At 42.2% G+C, this 22632-nt stretch overlaps 1 protein-coding gene across 2 annotated transcripts in view; it reads left to right on the top strand.

Moving 5' to 3' along the window:
* Window positions 1–22226, top strand: part of LOC138082380 (placenta-specific gene 8 protein-like) — a 33609-nt gene extending 11383 nt beyond the window's left edge. For both annotated transcript variants that reach the window (XM_068975667.1, XM_068975666.1), the window contains exons 2-5: window positions 9784–9911; window positions 12424–12548; window positions 19842–19956; window positions 22120–22226. In XM_068975667.1, the coding sequence (XP_068831768.1) occupies window positions 9812–9911; window positions 12424–12548; window positions 19842–19946 (330 nt within the window). In that variant the 5' untranslated portion in view covers window positions 9784–9811 and the 3' untranslated portion in view covers window positions 19947–19956; window positions 22120–22226. The remainder of the gene's footprint in view (window positions 1–9783; window positions 9912–12423; window positions 12549–19841; window positions 19957–22119) is intronic.
* Window positions 22227–22632: the final 406 nt, after the last annotated feature.

Raw genomic sequence — 22632 nt, 5'->3', positions numbered from 1 at the left:
TGCTTCTGATGCAGGGGCATAGGATCAATCCTCGGTCAGGGAACTAGAATTCCACATGCCCTGCAGCACAGCCAAAAAAAAAAAAAAAGTTTAAAGAAAAGAAATGACACTGTAGGGGAAGAAAAATAATTTTCCATCCATCTCCTCAGCTGGAGCCCTGTAACAGAAGATAAAGAGAAAAGCAGAAATTGATTAACACCTATATCTCATATACATGGGAGAAAAGAAGGAAAACTGTAACTCTCAGCAGTGGCTCAGACTTCAGGCTTAAATATCATCTTCTGCTAAAAGCAAAAGAGAAGCTGGGAATGGACCAGTTATGGGGAGGAGGCTAGGTCAACAAGAATAAGGTTTGTTATGCAGAAAAGGGCCTGGTCCATCCAAGAGTTTCTTATGATTTATATCTTATTAGAGTCATTCTTCTTTTCTTGGTAGGGCAGGGAGACCACCTTACAAATGGTGATCTTCTTTCTAAATATACATTTCCCTTAAAGCATGACTTCTACTCTCTTTCCTATCTTCTCCCGAGTCTGCTGTTTCTCAAAATAATCAGCTCAAAATAACTTCCCTGGTGGCTCAGTAATCTGCCTGCAGTTTGGGAGACCCAGGTTCAAGCCCTGGGTCAGGGAAGATCCCCTGGAGAAAGAACTGGCAACCCACTCCAGTATTCTTGCCTGGAGAATCCCATGGACAGAGGAGGCTGGTGGGCTACAGTCCATAGGGTCACAAAGAGACTCTTTGTGACCGACTCTTTGTGACCCCATGAATTCACACTCACGACTGAGCAACAAACACACACACAGACACACACACATATACACACACATACTCCTGTAATCCTAACAAGGCCAAAATGGCATTTGGGGATGCCATTTTCTGGTTAACACTATAACTGGTCCAGTGTGACGTGGAGGCTGCAGAATTCTGCTAAAGACACATTGGAGCTGGGGGAGCGGTGTGCGACGCAGACTTAGACCAGGGACTAGAAGACAGGCCTGCTGTGGGTTGCTAAGTGCTACGGAATCTCAAAGTGATCAAAAGCAAGGCCTTCTCAGCTGCCTTTATGTAACTTCCTTGATCCGGAAATGGGTGGCATAGAACCCATGGAATGATCTGGCAGGAAGCTGAAAGCCAGAAGGAGGTGGACAGAGGAGAAAAGAGGGGGAAACCAAGGGAATGAAGAGCCCTGGGAAGCCCTAGTGAATGAATGATAGGCAACAATCACCCAACCCCATCAAGACAGATCAGACTGGCTGAGAGAAATAGAGCCCATGTGAGACCCAGGCAAGTCAATGAAACTCCTTCCACGAGACAGAGGGCTTTAGCTGGCCTGGCATTGAACCAGGCTGAGCCACTTTTCTTCTCGAAGTATCAGATTTCAACACACGAAGCAAGATTGTTGCAAGGCCAATATCACACATCAGATTGCCAAACATGGAAACTGGCAATAGAAACTGCTCAATAAATTTCAGTTTTCCTTCCTCTATCCATGAATAAACAATTATACGTTCCCAGAGGAAATGCTCTTAAATAATTAAGCTAGAAATCAAATAAACTATTGTCCTTTGGGGCATTATGGCAGGGGCGGCAGGGGTGGGGCAGGTGGTAGTGGAGAAAAGGGCCTACTGCACAACCTAGAAAAGCCCACTGTTTTCACCTCCTCACCATCACTTCCCATTCCTGTAAGTGTGGGGAGCAGTAACTGCCCCTACACTGGTATTCAGTTCAGTTCAGTCACTCGGTCATGTCCGACTCTTTGTGACACCATGAATTCACAGCATGCCAGGCCTCCCTGTCCATCACCAACTCCCAGAGTCTACCCAAACCCATGTCCATTGAGTTAGTGATGCCATCCAGCCATCTCATCCTCTGTCGTCCCCTTCTCCTCCTGCCCCAAATCCTTCCCAGCATTAGGGTCTTTTCGATATTACCTCATACCAAAATCCTTCTCCAACCCTCCAGATAAAATATAGGATGCCCAGTTAAATTTGAATTTCAAATAACAAATAATTTTTTTTCAGTTCAGTTCAGTTCAGTCGCCTAGTCGTGTCCAACTCTGCGACCCCGTGAATCGCAGCACACCAGGCTTCCCTGTCCATCACCAACTCCCGGAGTTCACTCAAACTCATGCCCGTTGAGTTGGTGATGCCATCTAGCCATCTCATCCTCTGTCGTCCCCTTCTCCTCCTGCCCCCAATCCCTCCCAGCATCAGAGTCTTTTCCAATGAGTCAACTCTTCTCATGAGGTGGCCAAAGTATTGGAGTTTCAGCTTTAGCATCAGTCCTTCCAGTGAACACCCAGAATTCATCTCCTTTAGAATGGACTGGTTGGATCTCCTTACACTCCAAGGGACTCTCAAGAGTCTTCTCCAACACCACAGTTCAGTGTTGCTTGGGACATAATTTTCAAATTTAACCGAATAATATGTATTTTTGTTTTCATAAATGTGATGACTCTGTTTAATCATTTAACCCTAGTTTCTGTTTTTCTCAATTTTAAACCTAGGTGTCTGGTTCCCAGATTCTTTAGAAGCCTATGAGTAAAAAGAAAGATAGTGGCATTTCCAGATATGAGCTAGGATGTGGAGCAACTGGAACTCTCATATTGATTACTCATTACTGATGAGTAATCAGTTCTCATACTAGAACTCATTACTGATGGAGGTAGTGCCACTACTTTGGAATACTGTTTGGCACTATTTACAAACCTTGGGACCCAACAATTGCACTCCTAGATATACATATAACAGAGATGCATACATAGTCCCCCTAAAGATATGTACAGGAATGTTCATAGTAGTATTGTATTATCAGTAACAGTCCAGACTGGAAACAATACAATGGTAGCATGGGTCAAGAAATTGTGGTATGTCTATAAAATGGGATATTATACAGCAATGAGCAAAAGAAGCAAGAAATAGAAGAATAAATAATGTTTATAATTCAACAAATATGAGGCTCAGACACAGGCAGAATGAGCTTCTGATGTTAGAAGAAAGGAGAGAGGTTGCCTCTGGGTGGAGGGCTAGACTCCCTGTAAGAGTAAGGAGGGCTTCTGGGGTTCCATAATATCCTAGTTCTCGATTCAGGCTGTGGTTTCAAGAATTCACTTGATGAAAATTCATCAGTCATGTTTACAATTGCTATCCTTTACTGTATATAAAGAGAAGGGAACGGCTACCCACTCCAGTATTCTGGCCTAGAGAATTTCATGGACAGAGGAGGCTCGCAGGCTACAATCCATATGGTCACAAAGATTAGGACATGACTGAGCAACTTTATATTACATTTCAATTAAAGGGCTATTTAAAGAAAACAGTATAACTGGAGAGATTAAACTGTCAACTAGGAAAAATAAGCAGAAGGAAGAGACAAGAGGCAGGTTTGGGGACAAGTCCCAACAGGACTTGCCACACAGGAGAAGCATTACTGAATAGGATGTAAACACACCTGTGAGGGGACCAAGATCCTGTCCTGATCCTTGAGTTCCAGCACATGCATTTTGAACTTTTTTTAAAAAATATTTATTTATTTGGCTGCACAGGGCCTTAGTTGCGGCTTATGGGACCTAGCTCCCAGACCAGGGATGGAACCGAGGCCCCCTGCACGGGAGCACTGGACCAACCACCAGGGGAGTCCCCACTTTGGACATTTCTGAACTCAGAAGCAAGGAGCAAGGTTTCATTCCTCATGAGGATTGCTGGTCATTGTCTGCTAGGAGACTGCATTCAACAGGCTTCAGGCTCATGTTTCCGCCCCATTTTTCTTAAAACAAAATGTGCTTTCAGGATGTTTAGAAATATCCTTGGCCTCTATACAGTTGTCCCCCAGCTGGGACAACCCAAAATGTCTCCAGATGTTGCCCAATGTCCCCCAGGAGTTGAAATCATCTCTGGTTGAGAACCAGTTCTATACACATGTATTGTAAACTCCAGGTCAAGTTTTCATTGACTGATTTCAAGATATTAAAAATACATACATATATACATGCATACATTAAAAAGTAAAAAAGCAGTTAGTCACAAACTGTCTAGCTTCCTGAGACCCCAAAATTCACCTGAGAAGGGACCCTCTAGGAAAATACTGAACAGGGTTTGCTCATTTCAAGTGGTCCCTGATTGACAGAGGTCAGTGGGAAGAAGAATGAAGTTTCTGGAATCCCTTAGAACTGAATTCAAATCGCAGCCCTGCCAGTCTGTCACTTTGGACATGTGGCTTCTTTCCCTTATTAAGACCAATTTTTAAAAATATTTATTTATTCATTTGGCTGTGTTGGGTCTTAGTTGAGGCTCCTGAGATCTTTTTAGTTGCAGCATGTGGGATCTAGTTCCCTGACTGGGGATCGAACCTGGGTCTCTTACTTTGGGAGGATATGCTTTTGGCCATCGGACCACCAGGGCTTATTTTCTGTGTGGCTTATTTTCTGTTTCCTCTATCAGTGCTCTTTTTCTGCAGCCCTGTGGGAAAACTACACACACTTTACAATTCCTACAAGTATAAAAGAAGCATGGGACGGGGGAAGTATTGTCTCCTCCAGGGCCCAGTACCACTGTTTTTATTTAACTAACATTCATGAAGTATTTACTCTGCCAAAATTCCTTCGAAGGACTTTTCAAACATCAACTCATTTAATCTTCATGACAACTTTGTGACCTGGGTGCTATTGATATCGTCCATTTCACAGATGAGGAAACTGAGGCACAGAGAGGTGAAGTAACTCACCCAAGGTCATGTAGCTAGTCACTGGGAGAGCTGGAGCCTGGGGCCAGAGTCCACGACCTTAACCACTTGATCATGCTTCTCGGTCCACTTTCTCATCTTTTGGTTCCTATAACATTTCCCATAAGATGCTCCCCATATCTTTTCCCTGATGAGACTAAGAAGAGCATGTGGAGCCAACATGCAATCTTTGAGACAAGCTACATTTTCTCGTCTATAAATTAAAGAAGTTTGACTAGCGATCATGATTTTTCCTTGGCCTTGGCACTTACTCTCCTTGCTTCAGTTTTCTTGTCTGCAGTGAAAAGAGTCTTAACAGCCTAATCCCCTGAGTGCTCTGGCCTGCTGTGAATATTAAATAGAGACCAATGTGAAGTAGGAGCCAGACATGAGAAGCATAGCACTCTATATAAGCATCAGCTATGACTGAAGTGACTTAGCAGTAGCAGTAGCATGGTCGTATCTACAACACACCACGTTCAGATGTTTTCCATCAACGTCCACTGGCGCTTAGATGCTCTCCCATGTGTATGGTGATTTGCAGCTTTCAAAATGTCTTCATGTATGTATTCTTATTTGAGCTTCCCAAACACTAGCAATGACTAAAATCCAAGCTTTCTGACTTCTAACCCATTGATCCCAGGTGCTTTTCTGTATCAATAAGTCATGCATGGACACTGCTACTTGGCAGCATTTAGTTTAAAACAATGTCAGGTCACTGACACACAGGGAACATGGGGTTTAACAGACATAGTCTCATCACATTAAAACGACAAAGAAGAAAGTCAGATTATACTCATTTTAAAGATGCTAAAACTGACTCTCAGAGAATTTAGTTTAATTGTCTCAGAACACAGCGCAGGTGGAAAATAGATTTGAAACCAGTTTCATTTGTCTCCACCGGTTCCTAACCATGATCGAGGCCCTAGCAAGTCAGAGTGTGGGCCAGATGCCAATAGCATTGACACCACCCACGAGCTTGTTAAAAAGGCGAATCTTGGGTCTCACTCTGGATCTACTGAATAAGGATCTGCTTTCTAAAAGGACTCCTTGGTGAGTCCTGTGCACATCATAATTTAAGAATCACTGATCTCTATTGCCCCTCGGTGAAGGTCTGTCTCTGATATTCAGAAATGCAAAATCTGTAAATAAGCACATATATGCACACATACACATCCATACACACATATATTGTAGGGTGTTTTTAAAATACACCTCTTCCCTGGTAGCTCAGACTGTAAAGAATCTGCCTCCAATGCAGGAGACTCAGGTTCAATTCCTGGGTTGGGAAAATCCCCTGGAGAAGGGTATGGCAACCCACTCCAGTATTCTTGCCTAGAGAATTCTATGGACAGAGGAGCCTGGCGGGCTACAGTCCATGGGGTCGCAAAAAGTTGGACATGACTAAGAAGCTAACACTTTCACTTTTTCTAAAAATTTTACTTTAAGAAAGGGAATTTAGGGATTTTAAAGCAAGTGGCATGAGTCCCTGTGTTAGACTGGGAATTGAATTAATAGATATTTAATACATACCAGGACAGATGTTTTCATATATAGCAATGGCAGCATTTGCCCATTCCAGGTTCTGGGGTTTTTTTTATCAATACTTCTTATTCAGGAAATTATTCACTTTTTTTTTTTAAGCAAACACAGAAAATTTTATCCTTACCCTAAACGACTCAACACAACAAATATATGAAGCGCTAGAAGAATATTTAAGATACAATTTTTGCCCTGGAGTAATTTTTAGCTTTGGGGTCTCTAGGGAAGTACTTAAGGACAGTTTTCCTTTTTGATATATTGGCTAAACTGATTTTGGTTACCTATACTGATAACCAAAACATTGGTTTTTTATTATAAAGCAGTTCTCTGTCAAGAACGTAGTCTTACTTGTACATTGCTCTTTCTTTAATAGTATACACACACCCAGTAGCAGAAGCAGCTTTCTGTATATGTTAACTATACTGATTTTCCCAGTAAATAATTTTTAAAGTAATGGATAATTCTTTCATGAGGCCAGGGGTATATCTGTAACATTCAGAGCTGAACCACACATTACCTATACAACTTACTCTTATTTGTTAACTATGTCTTACGTATCGTGTGACAACTCTGATCAAAGAGTAGGAGCATCTGATACCCTGTCTTGTGAAGATACGTCCAGCAGGAACATTCTAGGATTGATTAGCAATGTCTGCTGCGAGTATAAGAAACAGAGCCTGAAGTACCCTTGTCATGTACTCTGACCCCGTTTTCCTACTCCAAAAAGCAAATGTCTTTACTGTTCCTCATGCCTTCCACACTCTTTTTGCCCCCTAGGCATGTCCTCACGTTATTTTCACTGTCTAGAATGTCTATTATCTTGCCTACACAAGAATCACATGCTCTCCAGTGAGCCTTCCCAAGTTTCTCCAGTACAAATGATGAAAAAAAAAAAAAACCAAGAAACCTGTTCCCAAATCATATGTTCAGACTTCAGCTCAGGTCCCTGGGTCAGATGTTTATCTTACACCCCCCATGGGATCAAAGAGATTCACAGAATAGACTTGTTTTTTTGCCTTTTTTTTTTTTTTACACTTTTATTTGTTATAATAGTTTCAGGCGAACAGCGAAGGGACTCAGCCATACATATACATGTATCCATTCTCCCCCAAACTCCCCTCTGTCCAGGTTGCCACGTAACATTGAGCAGCGTTCCCTGTGCTATATAGTAGGACCTTACTTGTACCCATTTTAAATATCACAGTGTGTACGTGTCCATCCCAACTCCCTAACTGTCCTTTCCCCCACCTTCCCTCCTGCCCCCACCCCCACCCCCTGGGCAACCACACGCTCGTTCTCTAATTCTGTGAATCTCTTTCTAGAACAAACTTGTTTTGATTGACGATAAATGCCACCACTTCCTCTGTGAACTATTATACCTGTCCTTCCGGGGCTATGCAAGTGTCTCTGCAGTTTCAGACCTTTTATTTCACTACTGGAGAGTCCTACGTGATGAGTTCTCTTCTTCATTTCTCCTCCTTATTCAAAGTTCTGATACCTCCCTTCTGGCTTTGTACCTACACCCAATACCAAAACAAGGCCAGACTTGCTGGAGAGAAAGATTTTGAATGAATTATTCTTTTCTTTTCTTATACTCTTTTGATTTGGTTCTCAGAAAAATCAGCGGTTGGGAAAGCAGTCAAACAAATATGATGTAGATTTAAAAGCAGTCAGATTAGGCAATAAAACAGCTGGTCCCCTTCATCACTCTTACATTTTTTTTATCAGCCCCTCTCCCTTAAGAAGCACTGTGGTACTTATTGAATACATAGATTCCTCAATCCCTTTCTAGACTTTTTAAGTTAAATCCAAATTTCTAGGGATGTATAATTTTAAAACCCCCCTCAACTGGTTCTTACCCCCAGTAAATTTTTTAAAAGTAAAAGAAAACTTTGTCGATTATAAGCAAGTTTTCTATTGTATTTAAGTAAGTTATATCACAAATGTTAGCTAACAAGGTGACAGTGATTTTCTAAGACAGGATATCTGTAAACAAACCAGTGGAAAATAACTTCTATGTAGAATATCGTGTCCAACTTTGTGCGACCCTATGGACAGCATCCCACCAGGCTCCTCTGTCCACGAGACTTTCTAGGCAAGAATACTGGAGTGGGTTGCCATTTCCTTCTCCCATTTTAATTAATAAGACTCCTTTATAAATACAAAACACTTCTACATAAAAACTGAAGAGTTGTGTCTTACCCTTCATGAATTTAAATTCACTACGTTAGACAAGGGAATATTATCCATTCTCATGACTTTTAACCATCACCGCTCTGCTAATTAGTTCAGCAATATCCTATTGCATATCCGCTGTATCTACCTGTAACCGAGCATGAGGATGAACGTGGTGCAGAGTCAGGACTGGGAAGCACAGCGGTAGAATCTCTGACTGGAGACTTCCTTAGCAGCATAGGGGAGGAAGACTGAAGGCAGCGAAGCAGCGGGAAGTGCGGGTAGAGGCTGCCCTCCAACTAGTCAAGGGAAGTATTGACAGTGACCCGGGACCAAACCGCAGAGCACGCGGACTTCCCTGGTGATCCAGTGGCTAAAACTCCTCCCTCCAAAGGCAGGGGTCCCAGGTTCGATCCCTGGTCAGGGAACCAGATCCCACATGCGCATCTAAAAATTCTGTATGCTGCAACAAAGATCAAAGATCCCGTGTGCCTCAACTAAACCCAGCACAGCCAAATAAATAAATAAATACCAAAAAATAAAATTAAAACTATAGAGCACGGCATAGTTAGATTCAATACAAGAAAAGAGAAAGTTTTTTAGCATTAGTCATTAATGAAATCAAGGACATTTTCTCTCTTGAGAGCTGTTACTGGGTAACAGCTCATAAGACTTAACTTGATCACTGGATTAAATGTGAAAAGTATGGGGGGACACCCTATCCTAGTGGTTTTGCAACCACTGGGTTTTTCTGCGGGACTTAAAGCCTCTTTTCTCGGAGAAGCATTCAGAAGAGAAATTCATCTTTTTCCAAGTAAACTTTAGCTTTCAGGATACCACTGGTATTAGTTGGCTAATGCTGACATTAGCCAGAAATATCTGCTTTCATAACACCAATTTTATGGAGAAGTAAACAGCTTCATCTCACAGAGTTCTCCTACAGAGCAACTGAGAGAATGCCTGTGAACTTGCTTTGTAAAAACTGATTATAATGACCATTAAATGAAAATACTTCAAATGCAAAATAGCTGTCTTGAAAACAGCACACACACACACAAAAATCATCTTGCTGATAAAAGAGGAATCGGTGAATGGGGAAAACACACACACACACACACACAACCAGACAACCTGAGGATGGAATCCTCATCCCTTCTCCTTTATGCTGCTTTTCTATCTTTTATATTTTTAATTCTCAACTATCAGCAATGGTCTGGAAATGTTATGCTAAGTTAGTTGAATGTGACTGACTCCAACCAAAGGAGGAGGGAAATGCTTTCTGAATTGAATGTTATATCCAACCAAAACAGTTAAGTGTTAAATAATTTTTTGGTTTTGTTTTCACAGGCAGTCCCTTTTGAACTCAGTCTTGAAAATGAACCCAGTTGTTTCGCAGCCAGGATATGGCTCGGTGGTCTCGGGGTCTAGTGACTGGCAAACCGGCACCTTTGACTGCTTTGATGACATAGGGATCTGTAAGTAAACGTAGCTGTTGCTTTCTCCTGGGCTACAATCACGCAGTCACTGCCATAACAAAAATCGCTTGCTTATCCTCTCACTGAAATCCTTGTGTTATTCTAGAGATCAGCGGTCACAAGGTGGAACACCTGGGCAGACTTTACTACTGGGTGTGTTTTGTTTGTCCTGTACATAAAGACCCCTCTTGCTGTATTAACTTTAAAACAGTAGAAACCATACAAAAGTCAGATTCCGGGCACCTCCTTGGCAGTCCAGTGGTTAGGACCCTTCGCTTCCAGTACAGGGGGCCCCGGTCAGGGAACTAAGATCCCGCATGCCACAGGACATGGTGCCCTCCCCGCTCAGATCAGATTCCACACAAAACTGTAGCTTTCTAATCTAGATTTCCAGCTTCTCTTGAAAATTTGGAAAATCTGGAAAGAGGAGTCCTCATTCTCAACTGGCAGAAGTAGCTGCTGCCAAGCTGACTTGTTGTTGTTCAGTCGCAAAGTCATGTCCGACTCTTTGGGACTCCATGAACTGCAGCACACCAGGCTTCCCTGTCCTTCACTATCTCCCGGAGTTTGCTCAAACTCATGTCCATTGAGTTCGTGATGCTATGCAATCTTCTCAGTCTCTGCAACCCCCTTCTGTTGCCTTCAATCTTTCCCAGCCTCAGGGTCATTTACAAGGAGTCAGCTCTTCACATTAGGTGGCCAAAGTTCTGGAGCTTCAGCTTCAGCTTCAGCATCAGTCCTTCCAATGAATACTCAGGACTGATTTCCTTTAGGACTGAGTGGTTTGATCTTGCGGTCCAGGGGACTCTTGAGTCTTCTAACCCGCTTAGTTAACCCTATTCAAAGGGACCTTCACTCTACACTTTGCCATATTCATGTCCATCATCCACTGTTGGCTAGTTTGTGTTTTTTTCAACCAGTTTTATTCATTCGTTTTACCTGCCTGCCTTGAATTTATTATCCTTACGCAGATCGACCATCCGGCTGTATATCTCCCACCTCGTTAGCTCCCGGTGTTCTTGATGTGTTTCTCCACTCTTCTCTTTACTTCCTCTTCTCCCTACAGGGCTGAGTCTGTGCTTCCAGATTTCACTATTCTTGTGACTCTTGTGGTCGGTCCATCTCAGGAAGCTTTCAGGTTTTTAGCTTTCCTAACCTTAAATTCTTTCACAGCACCAAACACACCTTGGTGTAAGACAATTTCCTGTTTCAGAGTCTATTGCCCAAGGGAATGTAGGCATTCTCTGGGTGGCTAGTCTTTCCACTATCTTGAGAAAGAGCCTCTTTTGTGTGTGTGTGTATACGATGGAAGTTCCAAGTTCTGTGCAAATAGCCTTTTGCTGAAAACCATCAATCAAAAAATAAGAGTTTTCTTATCTCATCTAGGGTAGAGCCATGACAAAACTCCACCCTAGAGTTTCTCAAAATAAGCTTGAGCTCGGCCCGTTTGAGAACAGTTTCCTGTTTGTCACTATTTCCTTTGGTCCTTTTTTGTCTCACACAGACTCTTAAAAGTGAAATTTCAGTATGTTTTTTAAGTTTTTTTAAGTTTTTATGTCAATATCCCTTAACTTTTACTTGCTTTGATCCTCACAACAATGATAAAACTTTCCTCTTTGCCAGAATGAGCATCTAGAATCTGTTTCCTACCGCTTTTCTCATTTTTCCAATTATTTCTTTACTCACTGCTTTCTGATCCTAAGCATTCTCCCACAGTTTCCAGAGGGTCGCTCAGACATTCCGACGCCACAAACTTCCTATGCCAGTATGCTCCATATGTAAACAAAGATAAGGAAGAAAGATACTTTGGACAGGCTCAGATCAACAAGGCAGGAACTTTTATTTTTTGGATGACTATTTTGATGATTTAATGAGTTAAGGTTGTCGGGGGAGAAGTTAGCAATTATTTTTAAGGCAAATTTTTTTCTAAACTTTTTATTTTGTATTGGGGTATAGCCGATTGACAAACAATGTTGTGATAGTTTTCAGGTGAACAGTGAAGGGACTCAGCCATATGTATACATGTATCCATTCTCACCCAGACTCCCCTCCCATCCTGGCAAGGCAGGCATTTTTGCCATTAAATCTGACCTGGCATATGACAAGCAAGTTTCCCCAGTGTGTGTAGGCTCTAGAAGCAAGACATAAAGAGCCAGGTGACCCCACTGTTTTCACCAAGTGTCCATTAGGGCCATTTCCTGAGTGTGTATTTTCTTGAAAGCGGTGTGTGTGTTTGCGGGTTCAGTTGTGTTCGACCCTGCAACTCCATTGACTGTAGCCCACCAGGCTCCTCCGTCCATGGGATTCTCCAGCAAGAATACTGGAGTGGGTTGCCATGACCTCCTCCAGGGGATCTTCCCAACCCAGGGACTGAACCCATATCTCTTATGTCTCCTACACTGGCAGATGGGTTCTTCACCACTGAGCCCCCCGGGAAGCCTGTGGAAGAGTTATGATTAAGTCAACCTCCTTACAGTCTTGACTGATTTCTGTGATTTCACCCTGCTCTCAGGTCTCTGTGGGGCTTTCTTTCCCCTGTGCCTTTCGTGTCAGATTGCCTCTGACATGAACGAATTCTGCCTGTGCGGATCAAGTGTCGCCATGAGGACAATGTATCGGACCCGATACGGCATCCCGGTGAGTCACCCACGTCCACCGGGAAGTAATCACCCAGACAGCCCAAAGGCCTTCCTTCAGTCTGAGCGCGTCTCCATGATTGCCCTCCTCACCATCATGACTTGACCCTAGCCTTTTCTCCACTGCCATCCTAAACATTTTCCCTTTAAACTTTAAACTTTTTATTTTGTATTGGGGTATAGGTGATAAACAATATTGTGACAGTTTCAGGTGTCCAGCGAATGGACTCAGTCATACATATAAAAGTATCCATTCTCTCCCAAACCCTGCTCCCATCCAGGTTGCAACATAACATTGAGCAGAATCCCATGTGCTGCACAGTTTGCAGTGTGTACATGACTTTCTTGAACTTCCTAACTATACCTTACCCCTGCATCTTAAACTTTTTAAATGATTTATAGAGACTATCTATCTATCCCTTAGGATATATTCACAATAAAACTTTTTATTGATCCAATAGATGTGTCTCTGAAAAAGCTGCTGGAGATGAGCAAGTCAGCACAGAGTCTCTCCTGGCTTTACTCAGAGTCAGACAGTGGACTCTGCAGGGTGGGTGGCTGTTGCTTAGAAAGTCTTAGGTGAAAAATGGGTGTATATAGATCCCCCCAGAGCTGGCACATTTTGGGAGCCAGTTACCTCACTGAAAACTCGTAAAACAGTGTTCATTCACTCAAAAGATACTATTGAGCACCTAGAACCTTGTTAAGTCATAAGCTAGTGTTCACTCATTCAATGGGGATTTCCTGAATATGCAGAACATACCAAGGACTATTACAGATGCTAAAGACACACCAGCGAACAAAGGAAATAAAAATTCCTGTCTTCATGGAGCTCACTTCAATTTTTTTGAGATTTTTATTTTAACATAATTTCAGACTTAAAGTCACAGAAATGGTACAAAGACTTCCTAAATACTCTTCACCCAGATTCCCCCAATATTTAAAAATGTACCAGATTTGATTGATTTTCTCTCTTTCTTGTCTCTATTTATCTATTCTAATTTTTTTTCTGAATCATTTGAGAGTAAATTATATACTTGATACCCTATTATCTCTATTTCAGTGTGTATTTCCTAAAAACAAGGACAATCTCTTATTTTATCACAATGTGATTATCAAAAGGAATTTAACATTGATACAGTACTATTAGCTAATCCGTGGGTATTATTTAAACTTTACCAATTATCCCAATAACTTTCTTTAGATGAAAAAAAAAAAAAAATCAGTTGTCTGGACCAGCTTCTGCCAGCCCCTGGCCTTTACTTTCTTTCTTGACTATCCAGGGCAACAAAAATGTGAAATTCTGCCCTCAGCTGAGCTGAGTAAGGGCCCCTGGGGGTTGACTGGAGATGTCTGTGGCATCTGTCTGTCCCTAGAACTGCCTCAAGGGAGTGGTGGCAAAGCTGCAGAGATGAGATGGAGATGTTGAGGAGTTAAGCCAGCTGATTGCCCTCTCTTGAAGAAGATAGGGTAACATGGGTGTGTGTGCCCATATCACTTGAGGCACAGAGCGCCTGTGGACAGTATTAGAGGGTGTGGGTGGGGAATAATCTGAAGGGAGCTCTAATGATGGAAGCAGGCAGAGCCTGGCAAGTGATCCTGTCAATGGAAAGTTGCAATCACGCAGGGGCTGGGAGGGTTAAGATGAACTGGGGCCACTGGAACTGAAGGACAACTGTTTGTCTTCTATAATATGGAAGATTTTCTCAGTCTTTGTCTTTTTTTTTTTAATGAATACAGATCAGTTATTTCGTAGACGCAGTTTGGTTGGTCACATGTTTCCTCATGATAAGACTTTGGTTATATACTTTTGGTATCAACTCTACAAAAGTGATGCTATGGTCATCTTGCACCACATGACATCAAGTTATCTCATTGTGTGTAATGTTCACTTTGATTCCTTAATTAAGATAGTGTCTGTCAAGATTCTCCACCACAAAGTTGCTATTTTCCCCTTTATAATGGATAAGGATCTTGTAGAGAGAGGTAAATCAAACTTTCACCCACTAGTTCTAACATCTGTGATAGATTCTTGCCTCCATCAGTTATTACTGTGATGGTTGTCAATGGGAGAGCTTAGACACGAATGGAAGAAAACAGTTACAATATAACTAAGAATGCTGCTGCTGCTGCTGCTAAGTCACTTCAGTCGTGTCCGACTTTGTGCGACCCCATAGACGGCAGCCCACCAGGCTCCCCCGTCCCTGGGATTCTCCAGGCAAGAACACTGGAGTGGGTTGCCATTTCCTTCTCCAATGCATGAAAGTGAAAAGGGAAAGTGAAGTCACTCAATCGTGTCCGGCTCCTAGCGACCCCATGGACTGCAGCCTACCAGGCTCCTCCATCCACGGGATTTTCCAGGCAAGAGTACTGGAGTGGGTTGCCATTGCCTTCTCTGATAACTAAGAATAAGTAAAAATATAATGTATAGGTTGGTGATACATACAACAGAGAAAAGTGAAGCAAGGAAGAGGAATTTAGTGTTGAAAGGTTGTAATTTTAAATCGCATTATCAGGAAAGACTCAGTAAGAAGGTAAAGACCTAGTCTATGCCTCAGTTCAGTCACTCAGTCATGTCCAACTCTTTGCGACCCCATAAATTGCAGCACATCAGGCCTCCCTGTCCATCATCAACTCCCGTAGTTCACTCAAATTCACGTCCATCGAGTCAGTGATGCCATCCAGCCATCTTATCCTCTGTCATCCCCTTCTCCTCCTGCCCTCAATCCCTCCCAGAATCAGAGTCTTTTCCAATGACTCAACTCTTCGCATCAGGTGGCCAAAGTACTGGAGTTTCAGCTTTAGCATCAGTCCTTCCAAAGAACACCCAGGACTGATCTCCTTTAGAATGGACTGGTTGGATCTCCTTTCAGTCCAAGGGACTCTCAAGAGTCTTCTCCAACACCACAGTTCAAAAGCATCAATTCTTCGGCGCTCAGCCTTCTTCCCAGTCCAACTCTCACATCCATACATGACCACAGGAAAAACCATAGCCTTGACCAGACGCACCTTTGTTGGGAAAGTAATGTCTCCGCTTCTGAATATGCTATCTAGGTTGGTCATAACTTTCCTTCCAAGGAGTAAGCGACTTTTAATTTCATGGCTGCAGTCACCATCTGCAGCAATTTTGGAGCCCCAAAAAATAAAGTCAGCCACTGTTTCCGCCTATACCACCCTAAATATGCTCAGTATCTAAACAGTGTCGGGCCTGGTTAGTGCTTGGATGGGGGAGAAAGTAAAGACCTAAAAGGATGGGAGGATGACTCATCTGTGAAAGGTCCAGGCAGAGGAATGAGCTAGAGCCAAAGTCCAGAAGTAGAGCTTACCTGGAAGGTCCGAGACATAGCAAGCAGCCAGAGAGATGGAGAGGCTGGAGGTGGGGTGGGAGATGGGGAGCGGTAATAGAAGAAGATGATATCGCAGCAAGACCTTGCAGACCATTTTAAGAAATCTAGCTTTCATTTTCGGAGAAGGCAATGGCACCCCACTCCAGCACTCTTGCCTGGAAAATCCCATGGATGGAGGAGCCTGGTGGGCTGCAGTCCATGAGGTCGCTAGGAGTTGGACACGACTGACAACTTCACTTTCCCTTTTCACTTTCACGCGTTGGAGAAGGAAATGGCAACCCACTCCAGTGTTCTTGCCTGGAGAATCCCAGGGACGGGGAAGCCTGGTGGGCTGCCTTCTCTGGGGTCGCACAGAGTCGGACACGACTGACGCAACTTAGCAGTAGCAGCTTTCATTTTAAGTGATCTGGAAAGTGTTTAAAATGCTTTTAAACACAGAAGTAACCTGAAAACTTAGCCTCTTACTCACTGTAACCAATAACAATTCATCTCCCTAAGCCTTGGCTCTCTGATAAAATGGTACCAATGATACCTCCCATAAGGTGGTGCAGTAAGAGTCACAGCAGATAATGCAGGGAAAGGACTTCGCACAGGATCTGGCAAGTAATAAGTGCTCAGTGACTAACTATTACAATTTTTGTCTTAGCTCAGCTGTCTTCGAGCAGCCTGCATTCCTCCCATGGGCTTGCTCAGCTGCCTCAGCACTCCCTGTGCTCTCATTTACATCCCTCAAAAGGCAGCAGAACTTAACACGAGGGTTCTTAACTTCGTGACCGTTCCATAAACTTCCCAAAACCATACGCTAAGTGTCGGGTGTATGTACTTGTGTACATAGTTGTGTACATGGATGTATTTAGTGAGTATGGGAGTGAGATTCTCAAAATGGTCCCTAAGGGAGTAGAGAAAGGAGAGCTTAGCTGAATTCTGGAGACAAGCTTCTGGAAACAGCTCAGCAAATAGCTCACTTTGGGGCTCTCTGACAAGTCATTTGTTAGCATCAATTTTCTCATCTTTCATGAGAAATTCGTGCAAGGTGATTTCTAAGGTCTTCCTAGGGTCTAGGATTCTATAATAAGTTTTCTTGGTGTCTATTATATGTGTATTTATAGACAGTGTATCTCTAGCTTCTTTCTTAGAACAAAACTCTAAAATGGCTAATAAACCCCAGGACTGATTTGCATAGTTCAGGTTCTCTGCTTTGTTCCCCCTTTACATCTCTGCAAACATTTATAAGGCTGCCCCAGCACAGCCTCTCTGACCTCCCCCTCCCTTCATGGACACAGACAGGCAAGAGAGCATCCCCTTGGCCAGGGCCACAACCTGCACAGCAGAGGAAAAAGAGAAGAAACAACCAATTGAACTCCTATGTGCTGGAATACTGCCTGGACATATATTTGCTCATATACTGCTTCAAACGCTCTGCGGTACAGGCAGTGGTATCTCCACTTCATGGACATGAAAAGCAGGAATGAGAAAGCCTTAAGGTCATAGAACATGGAAGTGCTGAAATTTGGGCTCAAGTTTGTTTTTTTTTAATTATTACTTAATTTTTTAAAATGGAAATGTAAACAAAATTTAGTGTTGTGTTCATTTCTATACAGCAACATGAATCAGTTCTATGTATATATATAAAAATCCCTCCTTCTTGGACCTCCCACCCACCATGCTTCATCCCACGCCTCTAGGTCATCACAGGGCACTGAGCTGACCTCCCAGTGCGGTACAGCAGCTTCCCGCTAGCTATTTTATACATGGTAGTGTATATATGTCTATGCCACTCTCTCAATCCACCCCACCCCATGGGCTCATGTTTATTCTGACTTACAGTCAGGCCTGGTTCTTCCCACTTGACCGTCTTGTCTTCTCAAGTCCATGTGTATTGAGTCACGTACCACAACTCATTCATTTGCTCAGCGATTCTGTAACCAGTCCTCATGACCAGATTTCTTTTTTTTTTTTTAAACAGCTTCCAAATGAGCGAAGCACCAGTTCCCTTTTCCAAACAGAGTGATGAAAGCAAAAATCTTTGTTTCTGGTACCATTTCCCAAGAAGCTATTCTGGGCAAGGCATTTATGTCCCTTGCTAACTTCAGCATGGTTTAAACCCATAGTTCATGTCCTCTCATTTGAAAGAGGAATTTTTTTCTTCTCAATATTCTTTATATCTGTATTATGAAACAGACTTAGAATTAGGGTGTGTTTTCTAAAGGTTTCCCTAGGTTTCTCAGCAAATAATAGTGGGACTTTTTCTCCTACAAACTTCCTGAGATAAAGACAGGCATAGACATGCTGGAACAGAAAACTAGTTACATCCTTGATGAATATTTTATTTTTTGTATTAATAACATATTATGTATATTCAATAAATGTTGGTTTAATGGAGGCTTAAAAGATGAATAAATATAAATAATGAATTGAAGCATGGAAAAAAATCAAGCACTTTGAGGAAGGATTAAAGGATTTGGATTATTTTTCAGGGAAAAAGAAATGGCCAAGGGACCAAATTGTCTTCAAACTGAGTATCCGTTCCTCTGTCTGATGAGGGTCAAGACTTTAGATTTCTAACATGGTTATCTCATTGTCCAGTCTTTGTCCCACACACTTTCTCCATTAGATAAAAATCAAAATCACTACAGCAAGGAAAAAAAGTTATGAAAAGTAAATCACTTTTCTTACCACTTAGGAACTCCCAAACTTTATAGGCTAAATCTACTCTCTTTCTCTTTCCTGCTCTCTCTCTGGGTCTTTCTGTTCACACTGGAAATTGGGAATTGTACTAAATTTAAAAAAAAAATTTAATTTTTAAATTTTAAAAAATAAGTGACATCCAAAAATGGAGTGCAAAATATTTCAGTTGGTCAAGACACACAGTCACATAACCTGCTCATCAGATTAGACCCCTCAGATGAGCCAGTGCTGACTATACAGAGCAGGAATCCCTTCTAGGGCATCTCTACCCATAGGCCATCGAAGACTCAACTGCATGAAGAAGGCCTTCAAAACTCTGCAAAGCAGCTCATTCTACAGGTTTTCTAGCCACTCTTCATTCTCTGATTTCTTCTTTTGCCCATAAGGTTTATGTCCTCTTTAACTATGGATTGCCTCCCTTGCAGAACATGAGGGATGTCAATGAAAAAGATTAGAGGGATATAGGGTGGCATGTGATCTAGCACTCCACTCACAATCAATTGGAAAAATTGGTGCATTGCACAACTGGCTTTAAAGGGAACCATTCCACATCAGTAAAAAATAGTAAGTAAATCAAAAGATTTTTAAAAAGGAAAAAAAAATAGAGAACTCTTCTAGAACAGATAACAGAGGACTGTGGCTATGATTGTAACCTGCAGATCATTTGAAACATGTTATTATGAAAAGGGTACTGACTTGAGAGGAGAAGGACCAGTCGCTACCACCAGTCTACATGATTTAGTTAGCAAGTCAGTTAACTTCACTTGGTCATAAAAAAAATAGGGATGTGCTTCCCTGATGGCTCAGTGGTGAAGAATCCACACGCCAACGCAGGAGACATGGGTTCTATCCCTGATCCTGGAAGATCCCACAGGCCATGGAGCAACTAAGCCCGTGCATCACAACTATTCAGCCTGTGCTCTAGAGCCCAGGAGCCAAGACTACTGGAGCGCACATACCTAGAGCCCAGGCTCTGCAACAAGAGAAGCCACTGAAATGAAAAGCCTGTACGCCACAGCTAGAGTAGCTGCCGCTCACCACAACTAAAGAAAATGACAAAGGCAATGACAAAGGCCCAGCACAGCCAAAAATAAATGAATGAATAAATAAATGATTTTTTATTAAAAGAAATATAGAGATGTGATAAACAAGTGACATAAAACGTATGTTTTAAAGAGGTTTAAAAAGTGAAACAAGGGCAGGGAATTGTGTGACTATTCACAGGCTACCTGTTGATCCATTTGTTTGTTTTTTAACAGGGATCCATTTGCAAGGATTTCCTGTGTCTGGCATTTTTACCGCACTGTGCCCTTTGTCAACTCAAGCGAGATATTGAAAAGAGAAAAGCAATGAATGCTTTATAAAAGATGCTTGGTAAGTTGGCGGGACTTCTTTGATTTGTGAGTAGCAAAAGAAAGTCTCAAAGGTATCTTTGATTTCTTTGGTTCTCTATCTCACAGATCCATGAGATGGCCCTTGACAAAGGGAGGGCAAATGACTTTCAATGTCTAGCCTGCACCAATCAGTTGGGACTCAGCTTCCCAGAGAGCCTGGGAAGAGAGGGCTAGCCCTGATTGGATGGGAAAGAATTCTGGGATTTCTTAGGATGTCTGCCATAGGTGGAGTGGCCATATGATGTACCAGATAAACATGCCACATATCCTCCATGTGTATCTTCACAGCATCATGACTGAAGGTACCAGAGATATGTGTACAACCGAACATTCATTTCCCAAAGCCTACAGCTCAGGCCCACTGCTGTCAACAGTAACCCACTGAGACATCACACTAACCGTGACTGTGTAATGTATCTAGTGACATGTTCTTGTCACCACCACAATATTAAAAGAGTAATTCATTCTCCAAAGTGGTAGAAAGCTACCTTAGTCTCTATGAATGAAGTGTGGACAATTCAACCAGTTATCTAAAATGCCCAAAGCTCCCGTTTAGGAAGAAGAGTACTGCCTTTTGGTGGTGATATCATCAAAGCCGGCCAGCTGCTCATATGCCTAGTTTCCTAAGCTCTCCTGGTCACATTTTTAATCTTCTTAGTTCTTCCTATTTTTCTTAGGCAAGAGGACGATGGCTTACTCAGTCCTGTCTTTCCATCTCTTACTGCCAATCCCATGGAATTTATCATCCAAGTTTTATTTTCACCTGGAAAAGGCTATTCTCTAAAAGTCCTATCTCCCGAGAGGTCTTTGAGAGCATTTGATCAGGATACTGCATTCAGCTGTGTGAACGGTTGGCATGGGCACAATCTGTCTCTCTCTCAGCTCTTTCGCCACATGCAGCACAAAATTGTGTCCTCTTCGTGAACGTTTTAGCTCATTTCTTTTAGTGCCATTTTAGTATCTTAGTATTTGTCTTCTGACTGCTTTCCTCAATGACTGATGTGCTTAACCCATTTACAAGCAGAGTCAAGATGGTGAGATTTCTTATTCTTTTTCTCCCTTGTACCCCTGCCTCCTGAGACACAACTGTTGTTTCTCTTCCCAAGCAGTGATGTTTCTTTAAAGCCATCTGTTACCAATGCAATTCAGAATTTTGCCAAAGTAACCCTAGTCCCCTACATCAGTTCAGTTCAGTCGCTCAGTCGTGTCTGATTCTGTGACCCCATGGACTGCAGCATGCCAGGCTTCCTGTCCATCACCAACTCCCAGAGCCTGCTCATACCCATGTCCATCAAGTCGGTGATGCCATCCCACCGTGTCATCCTCTGTCGTCCCCTTCTCCTCCTGCCTTCAATCTTGCCCAGCATCAGGGTCTTTTCTAGTGAGTCAGTTCTTCGCAGCAGGTGGCCAAATTATTAGAGCTTCAGCTTCAGCATCAGTCCTTCCAATGAATATGTGTGTAGTCCCCTACATAGAATGTGGTAATTTACTGGTCCAGTCATCCAATTAATGAAAAAGATTGTTCTGGGGTCTCTGCCTTTTAGAGTCTCTTACCTTAGTGTGAATGATGATTCACTGACATTTGATAAGAGAAATTATCTCTGGCATTCTGTTGGTTTACCTAACAACGTAGCAACAGTACCTGACATAGCAGTCACTTAATAACTATTTTGGATGAATAAATAGATGCAACTTTCAGGAAAGGAAGCATAGTAAGCTTCCCAGATGACTCATTGAATCTTAGCCAGTGGTTGTGACTTGTTCAAATATTGGGTTGATCAAAATGTTCATAAAATCTTATGGAAAAACCTGAATGAACTTCTTGGCCAACTGAGTAAATTGTACTGAACCAGGGGTCATGATTTGATATAGATTTTAAATATGTAGTGATTTGGGGGCTTCCCTGGAAGTCCAGTGGTTAAGACTCTGTACTTTCATTGCAGAGGGTGTGGGTTCAATCCCTGGTGAAAGAACCAAGAGTCCATATGCCATATGGCCAAATAAATAAATATTTAAAATAAATAAATATGTAGCAATTTGGCAGTAAGATAGCAGTGGGATGAAAGTTTTGATACTTGGAACAAGGATAATGTAAAATGGAATTCTTTCATTGATTTGGTCTTTCTTTTTCTGATTTCTACAGGTCAAATTCACATGGTAGTGAAAGAAAATGCTGCAATGAAATACTGCATCTATTCAGTGCTATCTCACCTTAAATCTTAGAAACTAATTCAGCTAATCATATAGCTTCAAATGGCTTCAAAACATTTTTAATTTTTGATTTGCTTTGAAAGAAATATATTTCTAGTGCTCTTCTCTAAGATGACTGCCATTAAAAATTAATTTCTTCAACAATTCTTGTGTCTTTAAGTACTTCATCATGGAATTAATATTCCCTTATGCTTCTGTTTTTGTTGTTATTGTTGTTGTTTGTATTAGGGTATAGCCAAGTAGAGGCTTCCCAGGTGACATGAGTTTGATCCCTGGATTGGGAAGGTCCCCTGGAGGAGGGCACAGCAACCCACTCCTGTTCTTTTGCCTAGAGAATCCCATGGACAGAGGAGCCTGGCAGGCTACAGTCCATAGAGTTGCAAAGAATCAGACACAACTGAAGTGACTTAGCATGCACGCAGGTGACTCAATGGTAAAGAATCCA

The sequence above is a fragment of the Capricornis sumatraensis genome, chromosome 7, assembly GCF_032405125.1.
Source record: "Capricornis sumatraensis isolate serow.1 chromosome 7, serow.2, whole genome shotgun sequence".
In the NCBI taxonomy this organism is placed as follows: Eukaryota; Metazoa; Chordata; class Mammalia; order Artiodactyla; family Bovidae; genus Capricornis; species Capricornis sumatraensis.
This window is presented reverse-complemented; position numbering and strand designations above follow the sequence as displayed.